Source organism: Vidua macroura, chromosome 3 (genome assembly GCF_024509145.1).
Source record: "Vidua macroura isolate BioBank_ID:100142 chromosome 3, ASM2450914v1, whole genome shotgun sequence".
Classification (NCBI taxonomy): domain Eukaryota; kingdom Metazoa; phylum Chordata; class Aves; order Passeriformes; family Viduidae; genus Vidua; species Vidua macroura.
In genome coordinates this window covers 24,940,365-24,966,358 of record NC_071573.1, presented here as the reverse complement: position 1 = coordinate 24,966,358, position 25,994 = coordinate 24,940,365, and the positions used below count along the sequence as shown (strand labels likewise).

Genomic DNA, 25,994 nt, shown 5'->3' with positions numbered 1-25,994 from the left:
CTGAGGCTGTGGCCTCTTGTCCTGTCATTGGTTGCCTGAAGGAGACCGACCTCCACCTGGCTATACTCTCCTTTCAGGGAGTTGCACAGAGCGATAAGGTCACCCCTGAGCCTCCTTTTCTCCAGGCTAATCACCTCCTGCTCCCTCAGCTGCTCCTCGCAGGACTTGCGCTCCCAGATCTTCCGCCTGGGAAGATCTGGGAGCCGCGTTGCCCTTCTCTTTATTTTAGGCGGGGGTCGCTGGCGCCTGATGGCGGCAGGGCCAGCTTCTCGTTCCTTTAAAACCACACAAGATGACAACCCCGCCGCCGCGGCTCCAGCGCCTCGGGCGTGACGCCGCTCCCGGGGCGGGCGGGCTCCCGCCGGCCCCTTCCGGGCACGTCGCTGCCCGCGGGGCGCTGCCGGCTCCTCCCGCCGCAGCCGGGCCGGCCCCGCCTCCTGCACCGGCCGCGTTCCTCCTCCGCTCCGCGGCCTTTCGGCCCGCGCCGGCCCCGCTCCTCCTGCCGGTGCTGCCATGGCCTGTTCCGCCGCTGGCCGGGCCTAAGCGCCGGGAGCCCGTGGGGCCGCAGCCCGGCCGGCCGCCGACCCTGCACCGGCCGCCGCTGGGCGATCCCCCGCCGCCTCCTTCCCTGCCGCCTTCGCCCGGCTCCGCCGCTGCTTCCCTCGACCGCGAGGTCCCGGCGGGAGGCGGCGGCGGGCGCTGGCTGGAGCAGGCGGCGGGGAAGATGGCGGGGAACGGCGGCGGCTTCGCCGGCGCCGGGAGCGGGGAGATCATCCAGCTCAACGTGGGCGGCACCAGGTGAGCGGGCGGGCCCGGGGCCGGCGGTGGCGGGCGGCGAGCGAGGGGCAGCGCCGAGCGGGAGCCCGCCCGGCCGTGGCGGGGGTTCGGCCGCCCCGGCCCGGCAGGGCGGCGGTGCTGACCCGCCTGGGACTGCCCCGCGGGGCTCTGCGCTCTGGTGCTGCCGCCGGGACGGCCGGGATGAGCCCTCACCCAGCGCTTTACGGGGGCCGGGGGTACCCGGAGGCGGGCACGGGGCGGGTTGGCAGCTCCGCGTGCCAACGATGCCAGGGCAGCCTGCTCTACATACACCTTCGAGACTCCTGGAATCCTGCTTCTTCAGGGATAGAAGCTTTGCTTTTTCATCACATCTGTAGGCTTCTAGTGAACAGTCTCAGAGAGTAAGGGATTAAAGTCGCTGATATGATACCGCTGGTATCAACAAGAATAAAGAGCTGTATTGTTTTCAAACGTACGCTGGAAGTGTGGAAGCTGGCAGATGTAGACGTTTTGGCAGGCTAGGCAGAGAATTGTGGGACAGCTGTGGTCAGAATCTGCGTGATAAACAGTGCAAACATTCCTGTCAAAATGCTCGAGCATGAAATCATTCAGATTGCTGTAGCTAGTGGAAACTGAAGTAATGTGTTTTCCCAAGTAATGTGCACAACGTGGAACTAGCTATAAGTAGTAGGAACTACTACTCCTATTTTAAGAATTTTCTTGCATTACTCGGAGCATGGACTTGATCTGATAACTAAATTGTGTGCTGCAGCCTTTCTTAAACTAGAGTGCCCTAGAAATCGATGCAGAATTCCTTTGCTTTAGTGAGCCACTAAGAACTTGGTTTAGCCCAGAGAAACTGCTTGTAACTTACACAGGTGAAACTCACCTTTAATGATGCTTTCGGGATTACTTTGATGTAGGCTTGGACCAGATCTCATGTTATGCTGCATAAGGTTCTTCAGTGAACTCCGTATCTGAAATTACAGGCCAGTTTATCTTTTAAGATTTAATTACCTGTGGAATCGTAAAGCTGCTCTCCTTATTAAATGCCTCTGCAGAGAACAGAGAATTATGGAAAGGGCACTAATCAGGGAAGAAATACACACCCTCAGAGGGCTTGCCTACAAGTGGGAAGAATGAGGCAAATTAGTTAACATTTGGATGTAAGCAATTGGAAATGTGTGCATGGATATTTCCTCTTTAATAGAGAGACTCTGTACTATAGTACATCTGTGTGAGAAGTTTTGGTCTTTTGCAAGCTCAGCTTCCCTTGGTAGTGCCCATGTCCTTTGAAAACTACACCTGAGCCATGTTTTTCAGTTTGCAAAGGCAGGTGACTCTTAGCTGATAATGGAGTGGATGATGTGCACAGCAAGTGGGTGAGAGTAGGGTACTGTACACGTTTCCTCCTCTTCAGTAGTTCTCATTACTCTCACTAGAAACCTGAAACTCTTAGTGTTGTTTGTAGAATTGTACGAGAAGCGGAAATGAGCACTCCTCTCTGTTTCTGACACGAGGTTATACGTTGGAGCACGTACTACAGAGACCCCAGCTTTTCCATGCTCAGGTCTCCACTGCTCCGTGGGACGGTCAGGACTTCTTTGTTGTGTGTGATGGCTCCATCACTTCCTGGTCACAACTTTAGTGAATTCCTTTACTGTGAACAAAGTCTCTTGCAAGTTAACGTTCACAGAAAGTACTGTATCAAATTGGGTGAATTCTTTTGACTCTGTATCTCCCTCTGGTTACAATGTAACTCCACAAGGACAATAGACTATGAAAATAGTTGTTTTATAACTTTCATTTGGCACATCTGTTTCCAGTTGCTTATATTTTCTTTAAAATAACTTTAAGCTGGTATATGTTTAAGGGTCTTTTGAGGATTTTGCCCTGCGTTTGCCTCCTTTTTCTTATATGATGCCTGTCTGACCGCTGCATGGAGCTGCAGATACACCGATGCATGTAAATGTTGCTGGCTAAGCTTCTTTCTGCATCTGGGAAAGGAGGACTCTGTCTGGTTGTTTACATAGATTAATATCTATGTATTAAAAGTTCTAAAGTATACGTTACTATGAGCTATTGCTTACTAAACTGGTACCATAGTGCTAAATTATAGGCAGGAAATCCCGGGGCTGTCTGAACATGCTGATAAAATTGAAAGAGGATGATGGTGATGCTGCATCAATCCCTATATTAACAAGCAGTGTCTAGATTAATTCTGGATAAAATTCATGTAATTCATTGTTTTCACATGCTATATTATAGTTGAATGAATCATCCCTTACTCTTAAAGTGGACAGAGGTAGTGAGCTGTATTACTGCTAAGAAGAGCTGAGCAAAACTACTTAGAAGTATATTAGGGAAATGTTTTTTATTTTTTTCAGGAAAGGCTTTGTGCATGCTTGTGCTTAGAACACTGACACTGTAGGTTTTCTGTTAAGAACAGATTTGCCATTGTTATGTTTGCAGATGCAGAATCCATGATTTATATAGTTCCGCATGGCCTCTGTGTTTCTGCCTCTTAGGGGGCATAAAGTAATGGGATTTGTTTACTTTTTATTTTCTCCTTCAAACCTGGAAAATACTAGCAGTGAAAATTAGATAAATTATGAATAAGTATTTTTATTCTGAAAATATTTTGTAATCCTGTACTAGGTGGCAAGTTGTAATGGAATTTTACTTTTTCATATCCTTTTTGTTTTCCATTAATGAAGAGGTCACCAGAGGTTTCTTAGTCGTGGCACTAGTAAGAGGATATGTACAGCCAGAGAGTGATGCAGAGCATGAGCTCATTGTCTAAGCTGCCAGTTCAGCTGTCATCCTTCATGTTAAATCAAAACCAGAAGTAGAATAAAATAATCCATAGTTATTTATTATGTAAAGTATTGTCTGGCATTATAAGTAATATTATAATTTGTATTATTTCACAATAAGATTCAGAGTAAATAATGATTTTTTTTTCTTTTAACTGTTATTGCCCCTCCCTCCTCCCCAAGAGGGGCCCAAATACCAAAATGGCAAATAATTAATGTTCCTCTAAAATATTAACTTGAAGCTCACTGTAGTCTTTTGCAGTGCATAATGTAGCACCCTTTCAGTCCTAAGTAAAAGCAGCAGAGTAGTGTGCAGTTATTGACAAATATAGCACACTGATGATAAATACGTATTTTACTGTTTGGGTTTTGTGTGTGGAACAGTGTTTGGGTTTTGTGGACCTGTTTTTTTGCAAGCATTGATATTGAAGTGTGAGAACCAGGAAATATCGGATGTTTGGGACAGTGTGTTACAAACATAAAAAGAATGTTACTTTTGTGGTCTCCAGGCAGTCCTGCTTCATGCTTTAAGGGCAATTTGTGCAAAGAATCTGCAACACATGACTTGTTGCAGGTATTTTAAACATCTCAAACTTCCCAAACCTGTTTGATATTAACTTTGTTAGACAAATCAAGGAATTTCAGATAAAACAGGCTTCTTTCCAATTTTACAGTTGATTCTGAACTTGTAACTTTGTTTTCATAGGTTCAGCACATCAAGACAAACATTGATGTGGATTCCAGACTCATTTTTTTCCAGGTATTTGTAATATATTATCACATTTAACAAACACAAATTAAAAAAAATATATTCTCAGCTCTTAATTTATGTTGTAAATAGTATTAGTGCTTTTCCCTCCATCTCGAAGCAATGGACAGATTCATTTGAAGTAAGCTGTTACCCAGGAGGCATCTTCTTGCTTGAATGTAGCCATGGCAGCTCATATGTGCTGAGGAGCTGTCACTTTTTAGATGGAATATTGTGGAAGTAACCTCCAGTACTGCAGGAAAGGGGCATGCCACTGACTGCTGTGACTCTGTTACCACTTACGATCTTACTGGCCATATGCATTAGCAGTGCCTTTAACATTTTTGGTTTTGTTTGATTTGGGGTTTTTTTGAGTTATTGCTCTACACTGAGTTACCTCAAAGTTTTGAGGGTTTTAATTTGTGATACAGAAGCTGTTGAATTATTGAGCATCCTCCTTTTACGTCACTGCCATTACTAGTTCTGCAGGTTCATATTTTGTTCTACAGCTGCTGTACCTTTATCACCCCAGTTAATCCTAAACCCACAAAGGAAGACCTAAATGCTGGCAATTTTGCTTCCTTACATTCAATTTTTATATTCTAGATGTCTTTCCTAATAAAAGCCTGGCAGCGGACATATGCAGCATTTCCTGTTCCTATTTTACTGAGATGTTCAGATAAATGAAATGCCAGGGAAATGTCACCTTCAGGCGTGCGAGGAAAGGCACTAGGATCAAGTCTTATGCTATTCCCCAGTCTCTCAACACAAAATATGCTAAGGAAGTTGTTCTGAAAGTTTTCCAATACTGGAAAATCTCAGATAATTGTCATCCAGAATTAAATGAAAGCTGTTGGTGTTGGTGTCCATCTTACCTGTAAAATGAGATTTTGACATTGTGTTTTATATGGGTCTGGAAAAAAAGTACTTTGATGTGATGGGAGAAAAACTTTGAAGTAGAATTGTGTAAAAATGAATTAATCCCACTTTTGTCCAGTAAGTCCTTACAGACTGGGTTGTTTACTCATCATTTTTGCTTTAACAGCTTTTACCAATTTAACTAGATTTTAACAAACTACACAGTGCTCTAAGTGCCTGGGAAAACGTTTTCATCCTTTAAGGCTAGGCCTTGTGTCTATTTTCTTTGGGCATCTGAAAGTCCTTATGATGCAGCTCTGAGTTTTTTCGTAGGTGTGCATGCACTTTTCCTTTGTCCAGGAGAGGTATTTCATTCCTCCAGCATTCTAGCTGTTTTCTTTGATCTGGTGAACTGTGTTACCAAAAAGTAACCAAGGAGACCTAACTGACCCAGAGTGTTCCTACCCTATGTTTGTGTCAGTACATTTCTGGGGGACATCTAATGAAGATTTCGTGTTTTTCAGTTTGCTGAGCGGAAGAATTTCAACACTAAAGGATGAAACTGGTGCTGTGAGTAATGAACGTGCTGTAACTCATTAATTTGATGTTATGCTTTTGGTTAGGTTCTCTCCTAAAGCATTTTCACAGTGGGTGCTAGTGGAATTATACTGCTTCAGTCAGGCTAAACTTTCATAAAAATGAGTGACACCTCTGCCTTTCTTGGTTCTCATCTTTGTTTCAAGCTAAGTGAAATTGAACAATGTTCATACTTCTATGCTAATTCTGCATTGTACCAGTATTGTAGAAACAGTAACTCTACTTTTTTTAAACAAGCAAATGCCAATTGCTGTATTGCAGGGAGGTGTAATTTTCATTAGATAGGCATTGCATGTGTAGTTGAGTAATCCAACATGGAAATATAGCACTTTTTTTTTTGGTAAAAACATGTAGCATGGCTGTTTCAGTCTGTGGGTATGATACTCTTGAATGGGAAACTATAGTTACAGTAATGTTGCTGAGCAATAGTAAGGCATACAAGTACTTTGCTAAAAGTAGAGGTAGTTTTGATGGTAATTGAATTTTAAAAAGTCAAAACCTGTCTTGAGATCTTATTACAGTTACTGCATATTGAACACATGCTAGAAAGTGAAAGTATCCATTGTCCTTTGTGGAGACTAGAACCTAAACAACCTAAAGAATAAATAGATTTATTAAGTGCCATGTATTTGCAACAGTGTTTATATGTGTGTCCTGTAGGGATGTTTAATTAGTGGACAGTAGAATAATGAGAACAAAGAAGAGGCTCAAAAACTTTGAGTTTTGTTTGCTCATTTCCTCATCTTCAACTCCTCTTTCCCACATTCAGTATAAAATAGCACTTTAGTTGATGGTTGCTCCATAATAGTACTCAAGGACAGAAATTTTTCTTTGCAGATATTTATTGATCGAGATCCAGCAGCATTTGCACCCATTTTAAATTTTCTTCGCACAAAGGAGTTAGACTTACGGTAAGAAGTTCATTTCAATCAGAAGCATTAGAAAACTTGTTCACGTGATAAATATTTCATCTGACTCATCTAATTGGGTGCCTGATACGTGGCTCAGCTCCCTCATAGATGTTGGGCCATGCCTAGAATATATGTATGTCATGGTGGAGGCAGAAATGGTGACATTCTCTTTAGTTAGTAGATTCTTGTAATGTAGACCACTTCTTGTAGTGTATTTCTTTATTGTTTCTGTATCTTTATTTTAATGAAAATTGAGTCCAATTAAGATCACTTTAAAATCTCAAACATCAACATGTTGAATGCATTTTGTGGTAATTCGATAAACTGTTAGGTAGCTTGATATTTAGATTTGTAATATCCAGTTATATGCAAGCATTTATATTCAAGGTATTGACTTACTTTGTTCTTGTCAATTTTTGGTTTTTTTCCTGTTTCTCCAGGGGAGTGAGTATTAATGTTCTCAGGCATGAAGCTGAATTCTATGGAATCACTCCTTTAGGTAACTTTTTTTTTCCTTAATGTGAGCTCATCTTATAATTATTATTGTAGTAATGGTCTACTGGCCAATCCTGGGCAGTTGTGACCCTGAAGATTTTCAAAGTAAAAGTTTTGAAAAACAGAAGGATATTTTAGATAATGTAATATTTTCAAGGAAGTGAAAGCTGCGGTCATATCTGGGTTTCTTCTTTAGTGAGAAGATTGCTACTTTGTGAAGAACTGGAACGCTCATCTTGTGGCAGTGTCCTTTTTCATGGCTACCTACCTCCTCCAGGTATTCTTGTATTCATGGTCTGATGTTGCTTGCTGCCACTTGCTACTGTCACTCGTGATTTAAACCTAGGACTTTGATCGCTGTGCTGTAAAAAACAGCATGTTTGGAATACTGGGCGGGGGGTGTGGCACGTTAGTACTAAGCAGGCTGTGTTTGGTTGTAGACTAGAGCAGAGGCTCTTCAGGAGCCTTTCAGTTTAATGTCATCAGCGTGAGGTGCTTTCTTCTTTCTGAACATAGAGTTACCTTTGGTGTCCTATTGCCTAGGTGACAAATCACCACTAAAGAGCTTTCCTTACCAACATGAGTACCTGTTAGACTTTTTAAATTCTCTGCAGAGATGAACACAGTTCATGTATTAACCTGAGGTCTAAAGGATATCTTGTCAATTATTGACAAGTTTTCTGAAGATAATTCCTTAGATGGTGAATGTCAACATAGAGAGGTAAAGCATTTTCTGTTTCAGTGTTACAGGATTGCCTGTTTTTTTGTAGCAGATAAATTAAATTTTCATCAAAATTTAAGCACAAGTGTTAATCATGTATTTTTAAAGTGAACTAATATCTGTTATATTGCTGAAGTTTAAGGAGGGACACAAAACATTTTATTTTTTTTTAATAGGCATTCCCAGCCGTAAGATAAATAATACTACTGGGCCACCGACCGACATCAGAATGGGTCAGAATGAGAGTGAGATGCATGGAGGTGGTGTCCAGCCTACATTTGCTGGTACGGGGGAAGGTACAGTCAGACTAGGTGAGGAGTGTCAGTTTTAAAACCAAAGCAAATTGCAAAGATGCATGTCTCTGGGAAATAAGAACTGTGTGGCTGAATCTGGTTTAAATCTGCTATTCTGTGTTTGCCTGGTTAAAACTGCTGAATACTTAGTTAAACACTACTCCCTATACAGTATTGAAAGCTCAGTGCTACACAGGACACGTGTGAGGTTTGAGAGAAAGGCAAATCAAACTTCTTCATGCAGTCTTAGCATGGCCCCTTAGACAAATGCCTTATACTTTACTAAAACCATAATAAAAACCAGAGAGGCCACTGTCTCTTTGGTCTTTGTTCAGGGCCTAATTCCTGCTCTTCCACCTCTTTCTTGGTCTTGGCCTCACTTGCCCTGCAAGAGCCAAGTTTTTAGAGTAAAGGTAATCTTCACAGAAAAATTGTGAGATAGACCTGAAGTATGTAATCTTCCAGCTTTTGACTTTGCAAGCAAAATGATGCTTTTAGAAGTGTCGTATTTCTGTCATAATCCTGTAAATCGTAGCAGTGTTAGGAAAAACTAGACTATGTTAAAGGTAAATCTATGTAATAAAGGTAAATCTATGTAATATAAAAGAAGGATATGAATTGCTGATTCTCAGTGAGCTGCTAGAGGTTTGGAAGCAGGCAGTCCTGGATAAAAGGAGGTAAAAGGTGCTTTCTTCTTGGTATTCTGTAGCATACCAAGGCTGTGAGGAACAATACTGCGAACTAGAATCTTGCTGAAAATGTTTCTTGAAAACTTAATTATCAGAGTTTCTGTTGCACATCCTAGCAGAGAGCTCTATCCTGTTATAGATGTCTCTGCTCATCTAATACTCATCACTTGCCTGACTTCAGCTTTGTTGTTTTTAGGATTTCCTGTGGATCCACGCAAAGTCCTAATAGTAGCTGGCCACCACAATTGGATAGTAGCTGCCTATGCCCATTTTGCTGTTTGCTACAGGTAGGAATAGAGTTGCTTGTCAGTTTACAGGAAGCTAAAAAAGAATATTATAATTGGCTAAGAGCAAAGCAAAATGTTTACTCTGAAATAGCAGTAGTAAATACATTCAGTCTCATCCTATGAATATGAGTTACTGCTTTTCTTTGGTGAAAATAACCTGCTTGATAGGAACTCAGACTTTGCTTTGATGTCAGTTCTTGATACTGTTGAAAAAGTTGCAAATTTACTCCAATAAAACAGGCTTTTGACTGCTTCAAAAGCCTGTTTTAAAGCAGGCTTTTCAATGGAAATTAATTTAAAAAGTTTTCCTGCTGTGAGTTTGGAAACAGTCTGTGATATTACACTGTCAAGGAAGGTGAAACAGTTAATGAATTTTTGCTACATTATTTTGCTACCTTTTTTTTTTTTTTTTTTTTTTTTTTTTTTTTTCCTGAGCAGAACTGTTAAATACTTGCTACTTCACTTGAATGGCTGAAAAACGTCTTCCATGTCTTGAAAACAAACTAGCTGTTTTTTAAGATTTGGTGAAGATAAGCGATACCTCCACAACACAGAAGCTGTCTTTAGTTTACATCTCATAGTCTTGATTTAATTGGTGGCTGTCTTTTGGATGGAAAGTCCGTTCAGCTTTTAACAAGAGCTGTTGCCCAGACCAAGCCAACATGGCTTTAATACTGTGGCTCACAAAAAGAGGGGAAAAGAATGTAATGTGAACAGCTTCTTTCTGCTTACTGCCAAGCTAAAGCCATACTTTGCTGCCTTTTCACTCTCTAGAATATTAACTCAGTTGCTTAAACTTTGTAACTTAAATCACGTCTAACTTGCATTCACCACTGCAATTTTTTTGGCTTTAATTTGTATTAAATGTGGATTCCTTGCTCTGCTTAATGTTTTTGTCTGACAGAGAAAGAGGCAATGATTTTCAACTGTTTTTTTGCTAATTGTCCCCTTCTTAGGATTTTATCTCCGCCTGTTTTCCTTGGTTGCTAGCTCACTTTAAGTGAAAGATTCTGCCTCTTTCCTGCTTGGTAAACTACTTAACAAGACCTTTTGCCATTGAAATTATGTTATGAGTGATGCTTTTGATGAACCATGTCAGACGTGAATGGCTCATTAAAGAGGCTGCAGGTCAACATGCCAGTTTAAAGTGCTGCTTTTCTTCACAGAGACTGAAGGTCGCAGTCTTGTATTCTTTTTATCTTCCAAAACTTGAAGGAGCTCTAGGAATACAATGGTGGAATTTTCCCTCCTCCATTCTTCTGCAGTAAAGTACAGTGAATCTTAAAGATAATTTTTTTTTTAAATTTTGAAGTATGACAAAAGTCTTTTATATTTTGATCATAAGGGTTGCAAGAATGTCTTGTTGCATTCAAAGTCTTGCTACTGCAATTGTGCTCTTAAATCTCTTCACTACAACTTCTGCATGTTGCAGAAGCTGTAGTAGATGGAGCACAGTAGTCTGGGGTGCTTCAGCTCCAGGCAGGATGTAACACTGAAGTGAAATAATGGCAACAATGCTAAAAAGTACACATATCTTTCTGCTTTTGATTTTCTATAACTTGACTGCAGAGATCTAGTGTGCTTTAGCTCCAATGCAAAGTATCTAAATTATTGCCTGAATTTAAGTAAGATAAATTGTGTTGACACCACGTAAGTCTTAAAAATGCACAGGGAAATTATTCTCTATAAATAAATCTTACAGTCAGTTCAGTACTATCTGCTTACAGTATACCATAAACAGAAAATCTGTCTGGACAGCAGAGCTTTATGCTAAAGCATGATTTGGTTTCTTGGATAATATATAAGGAGATTAATAGAGTTTTCTTCTAAAGTCATACATTGAACCTCATTATCTAGTGTTTGTTAGCCCAAGATTTTGGTTTCATCTTATAACTTTAATATCAGATGTGCTTATATTAAGAAAAAGCCCAGCACAGGACTCCAGTAGCTGCAAAGCACTGAAATAATATGCAGTATCAGACTTCAAAATGGGAAAAAATGCAGCTCTTGTAGACTGTAGTTCTTATCTACTTCTAGTATTTGAAGTTTGTGGCTTAGACTGTAAGACTGAATCATCCACACTGGTTCAGGATTAGACTGGGCTGTCTGTTCCTGAGTTTCTGACATCTGCTCCCTGTTCTCCCCTTTGCCCTTCCAGAATTAAAGAGTCATCTGGGTGGCAGCAGGTGTTCACCAGTCCTTATCTGGATTGGACCATTGAGCGGGTGGCTCTCAATGCCAAGGTGGTTGGAGGACCTCATGGAGACAAGGACAAGATGGTTGCAGTTGCCTCAGAGAGTAGCATTATCTTGTGGAGCATTCAAGATGGTGGTAGTGGCAGTGAAATTGGTAACTATCATCACCTGTTTTGTTTTTTATTTTATGTGTGGGTTTAACTAGAAGGAAGTCTGAGACCTTGTTCTGAGGTATGTGTGATTTCTGGTGTTCAGTATTCACTTTCACAGAGTGACAAATCAAGCTATAGTGCAACAACCTGTTACAGTGTTTTAACTTCCTTCAGTTCTGTACCAGGAATCCTGTCTCAAAATCAAAGAGATGGAAAATAAAAGTGCGCTGTGTTTACTGAACAGATAGTAACCAATACTTACCAATACTTACTGTTCAGTTTGAGGGTTTTGTGTAAAAATTCAAATTAAGAGTTAAAATTTTCCCTAGACTTGCATTTGAATCTAGGCCATAACACAAAGGATCTAAGCTTTGGAGGTGGAAACCTACAGATATATAATGATTCGGCTCTTTCCTTTGTGTTATTAAAGCCACATTTTTACATAGAGATGATGAAAATACTTCAGTTCTCTGTCAAATGTGGTTCATAAATGGAGTCTGGAAAATGAACATTTCTTGAGTTAATAACTTGGGTGTCAGATTAGGAAAAAAGCCCACACTATTCCTTTAAGGATACAGGAATTATTGCTTATACACCTTGGCAGTGAACGACACACAATTGTAAGCTTTAGAAACAGCAAGAAGATATTTCCAGAAGTAAATATTCCCTGGTACTGATCTGATGTCATTGCTGTTCAAATCTCGGGCAGATCTGGGAGGCATTGAAGGGAATGGTATTTGGAACTTCCTCTAGCCTAATCCCTGGTGTTTGAATAACCACTGCTGTGCCAGTAATGTCTGTTTCCTCTGGCAGTGGATACTGCTAATAAAGTATGACAGCAGTCTGGTTATGTGAGCACTTTTCTCTGAAACTTAATGCTGAGCTAATTTGTTATTAGATGTATTTCCATAGTTGAAGCCTTGAGAATTATCGTAGCCATTAATTAAAGTCAAAATTACCAAATTCAAGTTTTGACCCGTGTGCCTTTAAAGAACTTATTTGACAGATTCTGAGGCAATTTCTAGCTATGTTAATGGATATTTAACATAGCTGTGGGTTTGGGTTTTTTTTCTGCATGAATGTTTGGAAACACTAAGTCATCTTTGAAGATGGGGAAAGGCAGATGTCTTGTATGAGCTGTGTACTGCTCTTTTACTTGTGACTCATAAAGTTCTTATATATAATCATGGTCAGCAAAATGGAAAAGGAGATTCCATAGTATTTAAGAAAAATACAAAAGGTGTGTCTAACAGTTGAATATGAAATTATTTCCATTAATTGCAGTGAGTAATTATCTGATCTGAGAAGCCTTTTCTTCTCTCTTTCTCCCATTGACTGAATCTTAAGGACAGAAAAGAGCTGGTGTGACAGCTGTATTCCTGTAACAGGCATTGCTTTAAGCACTGTGCCATTACATTCCTCCTGCATTTTCTGGTTTAGCTGCTTGTGTTACCTTGGGATTTGCAGTAAGACACAAGAAGCATCATCTCAGATTTTTTGAAATCAAGTGCAAAGAGACACAAAAAACAAAAGTAGACTTTAATTTCAAATAAAAACACTAAAATATGCCAATATCATAAGGTTCTGGTAGCTTAGACTATGACTGAAAATGGCAACAAAACTGAAGCAAGGACTTTTGCTAACCAGGCTGTACTGCATTCAAGTGGCACTGTGAAACAGAGTAATTGCCACTTGGGGCAGGAGAAGGGGGGAAGCAGACAGAAAGTGCCTACAGGATGAAATTCCTAGTCAGACTGACATTGACCAAAATGTACTGCTGTTCTTTTGAATAATAGGTCATGTTGATTGGCTTAAAAAAAATGCTTGTGTTTAATAGTTATAACTTGAACCTAGCTGTTTTGTTTCCTTGTAGAGACAAATGCTTGCAGTGCTGCTTTGTGTTAGAGATACAGTACATTGCTGTTATCTTGTGAAAGAAACTACTTGTTCCAAACAGTTGCTGGAGCCTGGCAACACCATCCCCAGCAAATTGTGTGGGCTGGCATCTCTGTGATAGAGCTCTCCCAGAGCGCTTTCTTCCCTTTTGATATTACTTACATAAGACACTGCTGCTGGCTTGCTGCTGTAAGCAGTATTTTACTGAGAGGGACCCTTAGGACAAGAGCCTGTCATTGCATATAGTGTTGTCTCCCCTGTGGACAAGTCTCAAGATTGTTGAGCCTAAGCAGGACTGACACTTCAAATTCCTCCAGACCATTCAAGCTGTCTTCCTTGATTTCCTTGAACCTCGTCCTTCTCTGGAGTAGTCAATTCTAGTTGTTTCTGTGGATTTTTTATTACTGCCTTTTTCATGTGCCCTGTACTGCTGAATCTTATCTGCATTGAATGATTGTACTTTGCCCTGGAAAATGGTTTAGCACCATAATTAAAACAATTTCCTCAGATTCTTTCTTGGATGTTACAGAGGGCTGATTTTTTTGTAGGAATGACAGTATGTTCATTTGAGTTTGTCCTAAACAATGTTGAGGAATTTTCCAGCTATTGGATACTCTTGTTTTGACAACATTTATCTGCTGCAGTTAAGGAATGCTAGTGAGAAGTAATATAAATATATAGAGTGAGCAGGATGGAATAGAAACTTGTGAGTGAAGCTTGACACTTTGGTGTTGTAATGTATCCCCAGTATTTTTGTAATTACCAGGCAGAAAAACATAGCCTAGAATTATTTACAAACCAAGTTAATTATGAGGCCATTTTGCTAGACTTAATAGCTTGCAAACTTGTAAATTACCTCAGACCTTTTGAGTATGCTGTAACTTTTAAATACATGGGCAATAAGTAGTACAAAATGTGGTATGCTACCCAACTTTGCAGTTCAGTCAAAGTAATTCATATTGGATCTATGATGAGACTTGGAAGCTCTAAAGAAAGGATCAATTTTGTGGAAGGCCTCAGATGTTAAGGTCAGCTGCAACCACAGCCATCAATGCCTGTCAAGCGCTGCACTGTTTTGATTTTTATTAATGAAATGATGTTGATGACACATTTCCTTTACTTGGAAGGCCAACATTTGCTGGTAAGTTTTATCTTCCAAATTTGAATAGTATGTGATGATTGGTGAGACTGCTTCCCTATATAGCTTCAAGTTTTAATTGCCTGTTAGCCTGTACTCTCTGCTTAAGGACTGCAACCAAATAAAAGATCTGGGAATGGAAAGAAATAAGCAGGCTTTTGCAGGCTGCTTATTTTTCTGAGTTCAAGTATTTCTGCTAAAAGAGAAATTAGAATGCATTCAAATATGGTCACATTTGACTTGTTCAGTCTTTTACAAAGAATAAGGCTGAAGCCTTGTAGTCATTTTAGTTCCTGAAATCCATTTTCAAATTATTTTTACTTGACTGGACTTACAAAAAAATGTCATCAAGAATTTGCAATATTTTAACAGGTAATTGCAAACTAGTATGGCACAAATTTGCAAAACCCATGAAATTGCTGCTTCTTAAATGATGCTTTATAGTCACAGGTAAAAAAAACCCACAAAACAACAAAAATTCCTGCTTGTTGTAATACAAGTTTTTTATTTATATTAAAGTCTTTTGAGAACTTGATTCCTGTAGAAAAATGTTTGTATATTTCATAATTGCTCTTCTAGCTTCTCTTGCCTCCTTTCCAAATAATGATGGTATTAGCAGAGATGACATCACACTGCAAACCAAGTTTTGGCTGTTCTTTACTTGCTACTGGAATAAATGTGATGTGATAATAATAGAGAGATACCATTGTTACTGTGTTTTTTCCCTTCATTTTAGATGAACTTCACAGCCTCTTCATTTTTTTGCAGGAGTGTTCAGTCTTGGAGTGCCTGTAGATGCTCTCTTCTTCATTGGCAACCAGTTGGTGGCTACAAGCCATACAGGGAAAGTTGGAGTATGGAACGCTGTGACTCAGCACTGGCAGGTCTGTTCAATTTTCCACATCACTTTTTACAAGCTGGAATGTCTTTCTACTAAAAAGAGAATAAAATAATCTAAAAGCATGTGGGAAATGCTCATCATAGGGTTTTTAGTCCTAACTTGTGTTATAGAGTTTATTACCTGGGTATTGTGCCTGTGAGCAGAATGTTGACTTGTTTGGTGTTGCTAAGAAGCATGCTTTTTAGGCTTTCATATGAAAGGATGTGGTGTGATTTGGGGCAATAAATGTCAAGTACCAGTATATTTAAACTTCTTTATGGATTACTAGGTTTGTTAAAAATTCACTAGCATCATAGGAAATAAAATTGTAGAGAATGTGTGACAGCAATTTCTGGACGATCTGAAAGAAAACAAGAAGGCAGTCTGGTATCTGGGGATCTTCAAAGCTGCTTTACAATAGGAGACTACTTTAATGATGCCTGTCTTGTGTGTGGATGCTTCTGGCTGCACTGATTCCTGTTGTCAGAATGCACATTAAATAGAGAGATCCATGGAGTCAGTATGAGTCTGAGAAACAGTCGAGCATTCAAATAACAAAGCATGTAACGCAGCTGGATGTGCACCTTTGTGGCACAAAACGTGGATGCGCTAAAAATCCCAAAAATGCCTTGCAAATCTCAAGAGGCAGAACTGACCTGAGGCGGCTGCACTGTTTGCTAATTAAGTTCTGATTTGACACTTAAGTGATAGTACTAATAAATAACAAATAACATAGAGAATAGGTGTGGGATAATTCTGCTTCTGCAGCAGAGACAGACAGGTTAGCACAGCCTTGAATTAAAACATTATTTAAAGTTCTACTGATGGTTTGCAAAATCTTCTGTTAAGGGACAACTTAATGATATCTGGCAAGCTCATGTTTAACAGTATTTTTTAAAGGAGCAAGTCATAAGAAATAAAACCTGATGTCCCATTCATCATCTTTGTTTCTGGGGAGCCACAGAAATCTTTCTGATCACCTGAATAGTTCCTCAGTTTGACTGACTATTCCATTAGTGAAAGCATTTCTTATTGAAGAGTAGGAAATCTTTGAGAGGCTTATATGCCAGTGTGTCTATGAAACATTTTGGCTGTTTTTATTTTTTCAAGGATAAGAATAGCTCCTTTTATAAACAAACAAACAAAATCAACCAAACACAAAACTAACGAAATCCACCCCCATAAAACCAAACCAACAAACAAAAACCCCAAAACAACATAATTTCAAGATGTTTTCTGTATCTTGGGCTCATTTGCTAGTAAGAAAAAAAAAAAAACCAAACCCACAAATGTCTTCCTGTAGCTCTTAATATCCCTTTAGAACATACTCTTTTCTTGAAGAACCCCATAAAGATGTAAAGTGGCAGGGTTGATCTTGAAATTGCTAATGAGAATATCTGATATTTAACTGACTGCTTTCCATGAGTTGCCCACAGCTCTGGACTTAAGATGCAATCATACTTGCTTCAGTGAGAGAGGTTTTTGTAGAACAGTGTGCTGATGCCATTTCAAAGCAACAACTTTATCTTTCAGGCTGATGTCTTTCTAAGTTCTACTTCCGTTTGTGCAAATCTATTCTTCCTTATATGGTGATCTCTAATGTATTACACCCTCAAGATGTAATTCTGATCTCTGCATCTTATTGGCTCTTTCATCTTCTTCCCCTCTTGGAGATTTGAGCAGACTGCTGGGGTGGTTTCCCTAGTACTTATTCCTCTGGCAGTGTTTCAGTTGTGTGCTAAAAGGAGGAGAAGGAGGGTGTGGGTGCTAGATACTTTAGTAATGAAATTCTTAGCAAAGGAGAGCTTAAAGGAAACAGAATATTAAGTGCTATAGAGTAAGAGGTAAAAAAAGCAGTAGAGTGTGACAGAAAATCCTACTAGGCAAAGTGGGGATTCTCACTGGCCATGCTTTACCAGTGACTGTTGTACAGAGTTGCTCTGATTCCTAATGAAAGTTCACATCTTGGCAGATGGCAGCTGCTGAATCACCTCTAGTGTTCCTATCTAGGAACACTAAGCAATTCTTTCTACTGCAGAAGGAAAGAAGATAAAATGTTTTAGGGGCTTACAGACGATCCTTAAGTTAGGAAGGGGTACTGGTTTAGAGTCCGAGCTCTTTGGGATGTGGGGAAATTTCTTTGGTTAGTTTGTTTTGCTTTTTTCCAGCTGATTCATTGTAAATATTCTGCAAATTATTTTTCAAGTCTCTGTAGCAATTGGAAGGATGATGCTGGTCAGAGAGAAATGAGAACTTAGGCTGAAATGTCCATTAATTAGTATTCAAGGTCTATTAAGTGAACTGACTGAAACATAGAGTACAGGACAAATACCATGGCACTGCATGTTTGAATGCTCTGGATAAAATGGCTTTTGGCTTTTTCCTCCTCAGGGCTGAAGCAAAAAAGAATTCTTTGAAATAGGACACTTTACCTAGGATAAGCTAAACTTTTTCTTTGCTTGACATCTCTGTCCCACTTGGAGGAATAAGCTCTCCTTTTAATCCTAGAGGGTAAAGAAAGGGCATGTGTAATCCCTCACCTTGAGTTGTAGACCAGTAAGTAAAATATGACAGGGCTGTCTTCCAGTTTGCTTGGTGTCTTTGTGTATTGGAAGTGAGAAACTGTAATGGAACAAGAATTTTTACCCCTCATTATATATCTGCTAGAGGCAGAGATTTCCATAGTTTGGCAGAGGGATACAAAACTTGGGATAAAAGAAGGCATAGAGAGAGAGGTAACATATCTAGTTCCTTGGTGCAGAAATCTGTTAAGGACTTGTCAGAAACGGAAGAAGGGAGAGGACAGAAAGGGTGAAATACACTCACTGGCATATGGGAAAATATCTACTTTTGAAGACATGGTTTAGGTGCAACTCTCTAAGCTTTGTTCCTTCACACAGAAGGATCTTCCAGAGCAGTTGTGCTGATTTGCCTTCTGAACTCCAGGACTTCAGATGTAGTTTGGTAGAGGAATATGCAGTATTTCAGGAATGCCATTGTACGTGCAAGTGTGTGTACAATGGCTTCAGTCCAGTACCAAACTCAAGTGACGTTCAACAAAATACACTAAAAATGTCTGAAAACTGAGGAAGTAATAACCTAAATTCTTTATTTGATTATTTTTTCCTTTCTATTTACGGTAGGTTCAGGATGTTGTTCCTATCACAAGCTACGATACTGCTGGGTCTTTCCTGCTGCTGGGCTGTAACAATGGCTCTATCTACTATATAGGTAAGAAATGGAAACACGGTGGAATAAAAACGAGGTGCTACTGCTTTTTTGTTACACTCTTTAGTTGACTTAAGTTGCATCAGAAGAACTCTGTCTAATGAGGGTAAATGTCTCCTCCCCACAGACATGCAGAAGTTCCCACTTCGAATGAAAGACAATGATCTTCTAGTGACAGAATTGTACCATGATCCCTCCAATGATGCTATAACAGCTCTCAGTGTCTACCTCACACCTAAAACAAGTCAGTATTCTACCAGAGTCTCTTCACTGACAGTTTGCTAGAAATGTGCTTTTCTGTTTTCTAAATGGACTTTTCCTATTGCTGCTTAGCAGGGTTAAAGCATACAAGGTAGCACTTGACATAAACAAAGAATTTTTCTTCATTTAATCATCTTCAAATTAATGATAAACACTAGGCATAGCTGTTTTTCCTTACACCTGTAATCTTTATAAATAGGTACATATACTTACATGTATTTCTATATTAATGCTTGTGCCTAATGTATCTTGGTTGATTTTAAGCCTTGTGCACCAGGGAGGCACTTGATTATGAATTTTATTTGCTGAAATAGTTTGTGCTGAACTGGGTAAGGGGGAGACACAACCTTGCTGTTGTGTCTGACTTTATAACCAATATGCTAAGAAACATTTCCATATGCAGCTTGATGATGCTTTTTAAATTATGGTGCAGTTATCTTTTAAATTAAAAAGAGAAACAATAGCAACCACAAAAACCCAAAACAAAGTAAAACTCAAAAAAGCCCAGACTGGGAGAAAGTGGTTACTTTCACATAATAATATGGATACCGCAGTGACTTTTTGAACTGTAGTTCTTGCTGTTTTGCTTTGCTTTCCCATTTGCCTCCAACTAAAGCAAAGAAATAAATGTTACGTGGCACCTATAGGCCATATCACTGTGAGGAGTGCCAAAATACCTGACTATATGACTTCATCCATGTCTTCTTTCACTTTAAGGAGGGAGGAGAGAATGGGAAAAAAGGCTTTTGTTAAGACAATGTTGAAGCATGGAATTGAAGTATGGAATTGAGCAAACCTGGGGTCATTTTAGTGGCAAAATGCCCTCCCTGTTTATGGGAAAATAATGAGAAAACAGTGTTTAAAAAACATAGCTTTCTTACTGTGGAAGCTTGGAAATACTGTTTTCTACTGTCTCCTTCCCTGGCCCCCAGTGAGCCAAGCTTTTATTCCTGGAGGAACAACTGTGTTCTTGCTTGTTTTAGGTGTAAGTGGCAATTGGATTGAGATTGCATATGGCACCAGCTCTGGAGCAGTGAGGGTGATTGTACAGCACCCTGAGACAGTCGGGTCTGGCCCTCAGCTCTTTCAGACCTTCACGGTTCATCGAAGCCCTGTCACGAAGATCATGCTCTCAGAGAAACATCTCGTGTCAGGTAATGTGTGCACATATGTGTACTGATGGTCTTCCCCTCCTCCTGAGCAATGCAGTATTTGTATGCTATGCTCTACAACTTGCATCTTTCCTACATGTGATAGAAATTAGTTGGACAGATCTGGGGATAAGTGAAGGGCTAGATTTGCTTGGATCCTCTTTCTTAAAGTAAGCTTCCTTCAAAGCCTTTAGCAGTTGAAAGGCCTAAGTTTTATTTGAGCAGATACTAGAACTCACTCTTTAATTTGTGTCTTATTCCAACGTTGCCATTTGTAGAAATAAAAGGGCTTGTAAACAAATATATCTCTGTCAAGTTTTATTGTTGTGTGCAGGTCCTTTAGCACTAGTTCTTATTTTAACAGCCTTTCAGGAGCTTTCTGGGCTGCAGCAAAATGTAAACCATCTCCTCCTGGGCCCTAGAAAAAGCCTTCCTGTGACCTCAAAGGGCTGTCTCTGTTTCTTTTCTCAGCAGTCTTGCAGTGTCTGTTGTGCTATTCTGCTTGTCCTGGTCTTATGCTTAGGAATGTGTCTTACTTGCAGAGAAGATGCAGTCACTCCTTCCTCTGTAAAAATCTATTTCATCCAGAATCCAGCAACCAGGGCATGGCAGAGAACTGGTTTACATCTTGCTGATATCTCGTTATTAAAAAAAAAAAAAGGAACAGGAACATGGTATCCAATTATACTGCAAATAAACAGCCCAGAAGTCATCTGTTCCCCTGCAAGTTGCTGCTAAACCCTCAGTACCAGGAGAGGGCACATCTCTATGTACAAAACTGAGTTAATTAATGAATTCAATGGAATAGGGCTGTTGAGAGGAGGGTTCTGCTGCCAGGATGCTCTCATGACATCTTGTCCTAGCATCTGCAGACAGGGGATTGAAAGGGTTTGTAGGCTATTGGTGCTAGACCAGACCTTAGTTTGGTGTTGCACCTGTCCCAGTTTTTTTAATTTCTGAGTGAAGAAACAAAACTAATAGAAAATAGGACATCAGCAAGAATTTGTAGACTGTGAGAAAATTGTCTGGAGATGTTGTGTGACATCACATTGACTAAATTGTTGATCGCTTAGTCTTGAAAAACTATCATGTAGATGATCATTAGAGAAGTTTATCTAAATGTCTTGTCATCCCTTGTAAATGCAGATCTTTTCCTTTCTAGTTTGTGCTGATAACAACCATGTCCGGACATGGACTGTGACTCGGTTCCGGGGTATGATTTCAACTCAGCCAGGCTCAACACCTCTTGCATCATTCAAAATCTTGTCCCTGGAGGAAGCAGAGAGTCATGGCAGTTACTGTTCTGGAAATGACATTGGTAGGCTGTCTCTGGGTTGTGCTGTGCCTGTACCTTCACTAGTCTTTATAACGATTTAACAGACCTTCAGCCCTATAACATGCAAGACAATGAGTGTAAGCTCTTATACATTGCTCTCCCTTTGAAACGATGGCAAGGATCTGTAAGATTCACTTGAAATTATTATTTAGGCTGTAGAGAATGAGTACACTTAAAGGACTTACTCTGAACGACAGAAGAAGGAACAAAAAGGTCTTTGGAACACAGATACTACACCTCTTCCTTGAGCAAACTGATGTAGCATTTCAGTTCTGATTTAACTAGAGAACGAGAGAAAGCGCAGGAGACTGTATTAAGCAGATGAGCATAGCAAACATTTGGTCTACTGCAAATTCTAGTTCAGTGTTCAGCTGGGGTTAAACAAAGCATGGAAAAAATCCTTAAATTACTTTGAAGTCATGACAAAATTCACTGAAGCCTTGCAACTGCAGAGGCAAAGGATGCTAGCACATTGCTGTAGCAAGGTACTGAAGGAATGTATGTTGGTAAATATGGGTAGACAGGTAGCTTAGATTCCTTGGTGGTCTGAGCCTTGCAAATGAACCTTTGATGAATAGGATGCCCTGTGAACACAGGCTGGGGTCAGTTGCAAGAAATCTGATTAAGCCTTTAGACATGAAGGAGCTGCAAAATAACAAATTACTTGCTGTTATTATAGAGACCTAAGGTAGGGTTTGTGCTGACATAGTAATTCCTCCAGAAACACACAGCAAACTTAAGAATATATGTCCCTTAGAACAACAAAAACTGATTTGGATCTGTAGAGACTGCTAACCATTGGATGGCTTTTGCTAGCTACTGGTCATCTTTGGCTCCCTGGTCCTGATACTTTAAAATTGCAGTGGTCATACTCATATGAGTCTGGGTCTTCAGAACTGTTTGGGGAAAAAGTTGAGGGGATTCAAACAAACAAACAAACAACAAGTGATCTTTCCTTTTTTTCCTCTAGGACCCTTTGGTGAACGAGATGACCAACAGGTGTTTATCCAAAAAGTTGTTCCCATTACAAATAAGCTGTTTGTAAGGCTGTCTTCAACTGGGAAAAGGTACATCCATGTTTTAAGTGGGAAGGAGGCAGGACGAGGCCTGTTCGGGTGGTGATGTCTCCCTGCTCCATGCTGAGTGTGTGCAGTTGCACATAACAGTCTTCTCCTATGCTTGACAGCTCCGGCTGAACTCGTTTGTGTGCCAGTAACAGAATTGTTATTTAACAATTATTATAACCTCAAAGCCAAAAGGCTTTTTGACAAGTGTGATATCAGAGACTCACTTCATGATGGAGCTCACAAAATAAACATTTCTGTACCTCTACAGAATATGTGACTCTCAACCATGGTACCATGCTAACATTTAACTTCAAAACTAACGCTGAAGTTGCTGGTGGCAGGGATTATGCTGCTCACAAATGGGTTTCTCTCTTTCTTTGCACTTGGCTTTGAAGATATTAGAACTTTTAAAATGGAGGCACTGTTTTCTAGGTCATCTATTCAATTATTTTCTTAGGCTTGACTTCATAATATTCTACTAACATTGCTGCCAAAATAGTAAAAAAATGTTGTCAAATCCACAGCTGTTTTTCTTCCTGTTAGGCTAGGAAGATGACAAGATCAGAAAAGACAATGGATCCCAGTTCTGTGTTTCATTTTTGCATCTTTTGCCTAATAACTTTGAATCTGGATGAAAACATTAATGCCTCAACATTAAGACTTATTTTGGCACTGCTTGGGTGAAAAGTTCACTACAAAGGGCCAGTAAAACAAACTACCCAGAGCATGAGCAGCTTAGTTTTGAGAGTCTTTTCTACTCCTCACTCCTCATAAGCTTCTAAAATAAAGGGGAAAAAAGCAATGGAGGTCTGCCATGACAAGTGAAATTACAGTTGTGATATGACAAAAAAGATAATATCTACATTATAGATATCTTTTGTATAACTGTAGTGGTTAAATGTGTTGTTTCTGCAGGTTAGTTTCCTGGAGTGTCTAGCATATGAAAGGGCTGGTTTCTGTCACTGTTGTGAGAGCCTTAGCTTTCTTATAATTGCAAATAGCAAACGGACGTAGAACGTGTGGGGGCTGCCTAATAATCAAGCAGTAAGAGTGCAGATGGACTGGGGGTGGGAAGGGATTGTCTGCAGCTGAGCAGTGTGCCAGTCATGCAGGGGAAGGAATTTCATCTGGAGAAAAGGTCTTTTTCTGATGGCAAGTTTTGTGCCTTCTCAGAAAATGAATGAACCAGTATTGACTTCAGAAATTAATCAGTACTGACTTCAGTGGCCAAACTCTGCTAGATGCAATTGTTCAGGTAATTTGGGATTTCTCTTCCTGTAGGATCTGTGAGATCCAGGCAGTTGACTGCACTACCATCTCGTCATTTACTGTGCGAGAATGTGAAGGATCCAGCAGGATGGGCTCCCGGCCACGCCGCTACCTCTTCACTGGACATTCCAATGGCAGCATCCAGATGTGGGACCTGACCACAGCTATGGACATGGTTAATAAGAGTGAAGACAAAGGTAAATTGTGTTAGGCCAGGACTGTGGTGTGGTTCTTTTTAGTGTCCTCAGAGTACCTGACTGCAGTAAATGGACTTGGCCTCTAAGAGCTCTCTCTCTTGCAGATGTTGGTGGCCCCACAGAGGAAGAGCTGCTGAAGCTGCTTGATCAGTGTGACTTGAGTACATCTCGCTGTGCCACACCCAACATCAGTCCTGCCACCTCAGTAGTTCAGCCAAACCGGCTTCGGGAATCTAATTCCAGGTAAGTCACCAAGGGTGGCACCGGCTGCAGACACCAAAGGTTTTGCTGTTCAGGTAGGCAAACAGGTTTGGTGAATTGAAGGCCGTAGCTGATCCTCTGAATTCATGCCCTAAGTGGCTTGAACTACACACACATATTCCTTGATTTCTACTGGTTTGTATGTGCGCAGACTGAAGTATCCTCTGAGAATCCAAAGTGATCTGGAAGCCTTTGTGTAGTGGCTGTAATGAGTGCATTGCTATTGTAGTGGTAATTGCAGTGGTAGGTGGGAGCAATGGTGTGCAGAAGAACCGGCTGCTATTTTCAGCCTAACATCTGCTCTTCTTGTATTTTCTGAAGCCTCCAATTGCAGCACCATGAAACAATCCACGAAACTGCCACGTATGGTTCTGTGCGGCCATACAGAGAAAGCCCCCTCTTGGCAAGAGCAAGGCGGACAGAGAGCTTTCACAGTTACCGGGACTTCCAGGCTTTTAACTTATCCAGCAAAAGCCCAACAGAAAAGGCAGCTGCTGCAAATGGGAATTCAAACCAGACAGAGGCCAGGAAGGCAACAGCTGAGGGCAGTGCAGCTGAGAGGAAGGCAGTCCAATCAACAGCACTTGAAGTGCGAGGCACAGGCATGACAGATGCAGGTGGGTGTTGCAGTACAGAGGTTCACCGCCTGCCAGAAAATTCTCTGGATCTCAGAAGAAGAGGACCAGAAGAAGAGAATGAAACCAAAGCAGAAAGCAAAAAGAAAATGGGATTTGAAGGAGCTGGTTTCCTGGGAAGAAAGAAAGTGCCTCTCCTGGCCTCAGCACCAGCCCTTGCTGAAGGTGGGCCTGAATTACCTGGTGCAGCTTCTCCATCACCTACAAAAACAGCTGCTTCACCACGACACCGGAAGAATGACTTATGGGAAGAACTGGGCTTGTGAAAATGTGTCTGGTAGCAAAAACAAGGTGCAGGTGCTGTCTGGCTGGTAGCAGGCATGATGTTACATTGTGTGGGTTTTTTCTTGAGTGGGATTTTGTTCTCAAATAAATATTCTGGTTTATTCTGTTCAGAATAAAACTTGTAAGGTTATGAGGAAGTTTCTAGCTGCTGCCAAAGCTTTGAAGGGTTGTCCACATCAATGTGTGGCTTTATGTAATGCTCCAAAATGTAGTACGGTACTTGGTCCAAAATATTGTTGTGCATTCTTGCGTAAATGTGGTCAGGCATGCGATATGTTGTCATTATTTTTGTTTTGGGGAAAGGGACAGTGCTAAAGGAAAACTTGGTTGCTGAGCAGAGGATGCCCTTTAGATGCAGCCGCACACTGCTCTACAGCGCTGCTGCTGTCTTGGGTGGATTTTGCCTAATTCACAAAGCTGCCTCTGTAGTGTTGTTTAATGAATGGGATCCTTGCTCTTTATGCTGCTGTCTGGTATCTGAAATGTTTTGTGCAGGTTAAGGAGGAAGCTATCCAAAATAGCATATGATTTTGCCTCCTAGTCCAAATAAATTGCTAGAGGAGCGTTGCTTGTACTTTCTGAAAATGTGTGGTATCAGATGATGGATTTTGCTGATTGTGACTGAGAGAATGCATAAAAATATGCTTGGCAGAATACACACAACTGGCAGTCTCTTGAGGGCTTTCTTGTCACTTTCTCTGGAAAAAGGACAGAGATGAATATGGGAGTAGGTTTACTGTCATGGTGTAATAATTCTCAATTACAAGTGCCTTGACATGGTATTTCATACCTGTGTCACACTGGCTGCTTGCTGTTTGCACCTAGTTTACTGTGGATGGTGAACAAGTTTT

The 25,994-nt window shown here is 40.5% G+C and overlaps 1 protein-coding gene across 1 annotated transcript; it reads left to right on the top strand.

The window, feature by feature from the left end:
- Positions 1 to 433: 433 nt before the first annotated feature.
- KCTD3 (potassium channel tetramerization domain containing 3) lies at positions 434 to 25,717 on the top strand. Its single transcript, XM_053974138.1, has 18 exons — positions 434 to 798; positions 4,300 to 4,353; positions 5,724 to 5,769; positions 6,634 to 6,707; positions 7,148 to 7,206; positions 7,399 to 7,479; positions 8,100 to 8,234; positions 9,102 to 9,192; positions 11,351 to 11,541; positions 15,342 to 15,457; positions 18,597 to 18,684; positions 18,809 to 18,925; positions 19,926 to 20,096; positions 21,256 to 21,411; positions 22,400 to 22,496; positions 23,778 to 23,962; positions 24,067 to 24,205; positions 24,545 to 25,717. The coding sequence occupies exons 1-18, from the start codon at positions 725 to 727 to the stop codon at positions 25,122 to 25,124; spliced, it is 2,454 nt and encodes an 817-aa protein (XP_053830113.1). The 5' UTR covers positions 434 to 724; the 3' UTR covers positions 25,125 to 25,717.
- Positions 25,718 to 25,994: the final 277 nt, after the last annotated feature.

What these genes read in the sequence shown, in the direction of transcription:
- KCTD3 (XM_053974138.1), top strand. Translation starts at nt 725, where the DNA reads ATGGCGGGGAACGGCGGCGGCTTCGCCGGCGCCGGGAGCGGGGAGATC. An exon ending in TGGTAGTGGCAGTGAAATTG is followed by an intron (nt 11,542 to 15,341) that starts GTAACTATCATC and finishes ATTTTTTTGCAG; the next exon opens with GAGTGTTCAGTCTTGGAGTG. An exon ending in CTGTCTTCAACTGGGAAAAG is followed by an intron (nt 22,497 to 23,777) that starts GTACATCCATGT and finishes CTCTTCCTGTAG; the next exon opens with GATCTGTGAGATCCAGGCAG.